We start from the raw sequence: 4103 nt of genomic DNA, 5'->3' as shown, positions 1-4103 counted from the left end.
AAAGTACCAGGAAGTAAAATTTGTTGAGCGACGCGGACGCGCACGGTGCGCTGACGCGTCGATTGGCATTATGGTCGAGGTACGCATGTGCGCCAGGTGCGCCTACGCATGAGTTGAGCTGGGCCAGTAGCATGAAATTGGCCCAACTAGGGCACAACTCTCTGGGTGATGGCCTAGGGTCGTAAAACGCAGTAGTGACGCGTACGCGGCTAGTTCGCGCACGCGTGTTTTTGCGTGAATTGACATGGACGCGTGCGCGTCTCGTGCGCGCATGCGTGATGTTGGTTATGCCTAGGGCCCAAAGCTGGCCCAGAATTTGCACAACTCTCTGGTAAATGGCCATTTTTTTTTGAATGAATAGAAAAAAATGCCTAATTATCATGTATTCATTGGCCAAACAAGCCAAAGAAGTCAAAAATACCTAAAATCAATGCAAAATCTAAAGAGAAGTCTGCATCTACCACACAATCAAGTCATTCATGGAAAAATCAATGCAAGTCTTTATGAACAAGTTATCCGAGGTAGGCACAAGCAATGCTAATCAAGCAAAAGTGTAGCTAAACAATTACAAAACAATGAAGAATTCAAAAAAGAAAAAAAAGGGTACAAAAAGGAGGGAAATGATAGATCTCACCATGGTGGGGTGTCTCCCACCTAGCACTTTTGTTTAATGTCCTTAAGTTGGACTTTCACTTGTTCATTGCTCTTTGCCAAGAGGTGCGTCTTCCAAAAGGAATACCTCAACCTCTTTGTTGCTCTTCATTTGCTCACCATGATACAACTTGATACGGTGCCCATTGACCTTGAAGATATCCGACCTTGCGGGATGGCACAAATGGTAAACCCCATAGGGTTCCGCCTTCACTACTTGATATGGGCTTCCCATTTTGACCTTAGTTTACCAGGCAACAATCTCAATCTAGAATTGTAAAGAAGGACTAGATCACCGGCTTTAAATTCTTTGCCTCTTATGTTCCTATCATTCACGACTTTCATTTTTTCCTTGTAAAGTCTAGAGTTCTCATAAGCTTCAAGTCTCAAACATTCCAACTCCGCTAATTGTAGTTTCCTCTCAATTCCGGCTCCACCCAAACTCGGGTTACACTCTTTGATGGCCCAATACACCTTGTGCTCTATTTCCACCGGCAAATGACAAGCTTTGCCATACACCAACCGAAAGAGACTCATGCCAATTGGCATTTTGTATGCCGTTCGGTAGGCCCATAATGCATTGGTGAGCTTGGCACTCCAATCTTTCCTATTGGGTTTCACAATCTTTTCCAAGATGCATTTAATCTCCCGATTGGAAACCTCGGCTTGGCCGTTTATTTGTGGGTGGTAGGCCGTGGCTACTTTATGCATGATGCTATACTTCTTCATGAGTCCTACCATTCTTCTGTTGCAAAAGTGTGAACATTGGTCACTCACGATTGCTCGTGGCGACCCAAATCTACAAATGATATTATTTCTCACAAAAGAAAGGACTATGTTAGCATCATCCGTCCGGGTGGGTATCGCTTCCACCCATTTGGACACATAATCAACAGCGAGTAGAATGTAGAGAAAACCATTAGAATTTGGGAATGGCCCCATGAAGTCAATTCCCTACACGTCAAAAATCTCACAAAATAGCATGGTTCGTTGGGGAATTTCATCCTTCTTAGAGATATTACCAAATCTAACGCATTGAGAACAAGATTTACAAAAATGAGAAGAGTCCTTAAAAAGAGTTGGCCACCAAAAACCACAATCTAGGATTTTCCTTGCCGTTCTTTGAGGTCCAAAATGGCCTCCTCCTTCGGAGGAGTGGCAAGCTTCCAAGATTGAGTGGAATTCGGTTTATGGAATGCACCTCCGAATTACTTGATCTGCCCCACATCTCCAAAGGTATGGGTCATCCCACACATAGTATTTGGATTCACTTTTTAGCTTATCTCTTTGGTGTTTGGAGAGGTTAGGAGGGAAGGAGCGAGATACTAAGTAATTGGCGATTGGTGCATACCAAGGAATGGTTTCCGAGATTATATGCAAGCCTTTAAAGAGAAAAGAATCATTGATAGGAGTAGTATCGCCCTTTGTGTGTTCAAGGCAACTTAGGTGGTCTGCCACTAGGTTTTGCGTACCACTCCTATCCTTGATTTTCAAGTCAAACTCTTGCAACAATAAAACCCATCTAATCAATCTCAGTTTGGATTCCTGCTTAGCCAACAAATACTTTAATGCCGCATGATCCGAGTACACTACCACCCTTGAACCGAGAAGATATGCTTGGAACTTTTCCAAGGCAAAAACAATGGCCAAAAGTTCTTTTTTGGTAGTAGTGTAGTTGGATTGGGCTCCATCTAATGTTTTTGATGCATAGGCTATGACATATAGATTCTTACCCTCGCGTTGTGCTAACGCGGCTCCCACGGCAAAATTTGAAGCATCACACATTATTTCAAATGGCCTACTCCAATCTGGCCCTCGCACAATGGGAGCTTGGGTCAATGCTACCTTGAGCTTGTCGAAAGCCTCCATGCATTCCTTGCTTAAATCAAACTCAATATTCTTTTGTAGCAACCTTGAGAGAGGCCATGCTACCTTGCTAAAATCCTTGATGAATCTCCGATAAAATCCTGCATGTCCAAGAAAAGAGCGGACCTCCCTCTCGGAAGAGGGGTAAGGCAAACTAGATATGACATTAATTTTAGCCGGATCTACGGAGATACCATCTTTGGAAATAATATGTCCTAAAACAATGCCTTGTTTGACCATGAAATGACATTTCTCAAAATTTAAGACAAGGTTGGTTTTAGTACATCTTTCCAAAACTTTTTCAAGACTATCCAAGCAATGATCAAAAGAATCACCATATACCGTGAAGTCATCCATGAATACCTCCATGCATTGCTCTAGAAAATTCGCAAAGATGCTCATCATGCACCTTTGGAAAGTTGCCGGTGCATTGCATAAGCCGAATGGCATACGCTTGTAGACATAAGTTCTAAAAGGGCAAGTAAATGTTATTTTTTCTTGGTCCTCTAGAGCAATGTGTATTTGGAAGTATCCCGAATAGCCATCTAGGAAGCAATAATGAGACTTTCTGGATAATCGATCGAGCATTTGATCGATAAACCGAAGTGGAAAATGATCTTTTCTAGTGGCCGCATTCAACCTCCGGTAGTCTATGCATACTCGCCAAGAGTTTTGCACCCGTGTTGCTATGAGCTCCCCGCTTTCATTCTTAATTGTGGTTACCCCGGACTTCTTAGGTACAACTTGAATGGGACTTACTCATTCACTATCCGAAATAGGGTAGATGATGTCTGCCTCAAGTAACCATGTTACCTCTTTCTTGACAAGCTCTAAAATAGTAGGATTTAATCGCCTTTGAGGTTGTCTCACGGGTCTAGCTCCCTCTTCCAAAAAGATACGGTGCTCACAAACTTAGGGACTTATCCCCACTAAATCCGCCAAACTCCACACTATTGCCCTTTTGTTCTTCCTCAAAACGCGTAGCAACTTCTCTTCTTGTTGAGGATTGAGTTCCTTTGCTATAATCACTGGAAACTTGTGGGCTTCATCAAGGTATGAATACTTTAAGTGGGGTGGTAATGGCTTTAATTCTAGCTTTTGCTCTTGGCTTGCCGCTTGAACTTTTTCACTTGGATCTTCACTATTTTCTTCAATCATATTTTTCTCTTCTAGCTTTGCACAATGCACTTCCGCCACAATGTTGTCAATTAAATCACATCGGAATACGGAATGGTTCTCCGGTGGGTGCCTCATTGCTTCTTCTATACTAAAACTTACAACTCTCCCATCTATCTCGAATGAGTAAGTTCCCGAATGGGCATCCAACTTGAATCTAGAGGTCCTCAAAAATGGCCTCCCAAGTAGGATAGATGATGCCCTCTCGGATTCGCTGGTGGCATCTCAATGATATGGAAATCAATTGGAAATATCAAACCCTTTATGTCGACCAACACATCTTCCGCAATACCCGACACGGTTATTATGCTCTTGTCCGCCAAGACAAACCTAGCCACCGACCGCTTCAATGGTGGGAGCTTCAATAGATGATAAATGGAAAGAGGCATAATACTAACGCATGCACCAAG

At 42.9% G+C, this 4103-nt stretch overlaps 1 protein-coding gene across 1 annotated transcript; it reads right to left on the bottom strand.

The window, feature by feature from the left end:
* Positions 1 to 864: 864 nt before the first annotated feature.
* On the bottom strand, positions 865 to 1392 carry LOC140180630 (uncharacterized). Its single transcript, XM_072221886.1, has one exon. It carries the CDS (start codon positions 1390 to 1392, stop codon positions 865 to 867), a length of 528 nt encoding a protein of 175 aa, XP_072077987.1.
* Positions 1393 to 4103: the final 2711 nt, after the last annotated feature.

The sequence above is a fragment of the Arachis hypogaea genome, chromosome 17, assembly GCF_003086295.3.
Source record: "Arachis hypogaea cultivar Tifrunner chromosome 17, arahy.Tifrunner.gnm2.J5K5, whole genome shotgun sequence".
Lineage (NCBI taxonomy): Eukaryota > Viridiplantae > Streptophyta > Magnoliopsida > Fabales > Fabaceae > Arachis > Arachis hypogaea.
This window is presented reverse-complemented; position numbering and strand designations above follow the sequence as displayed.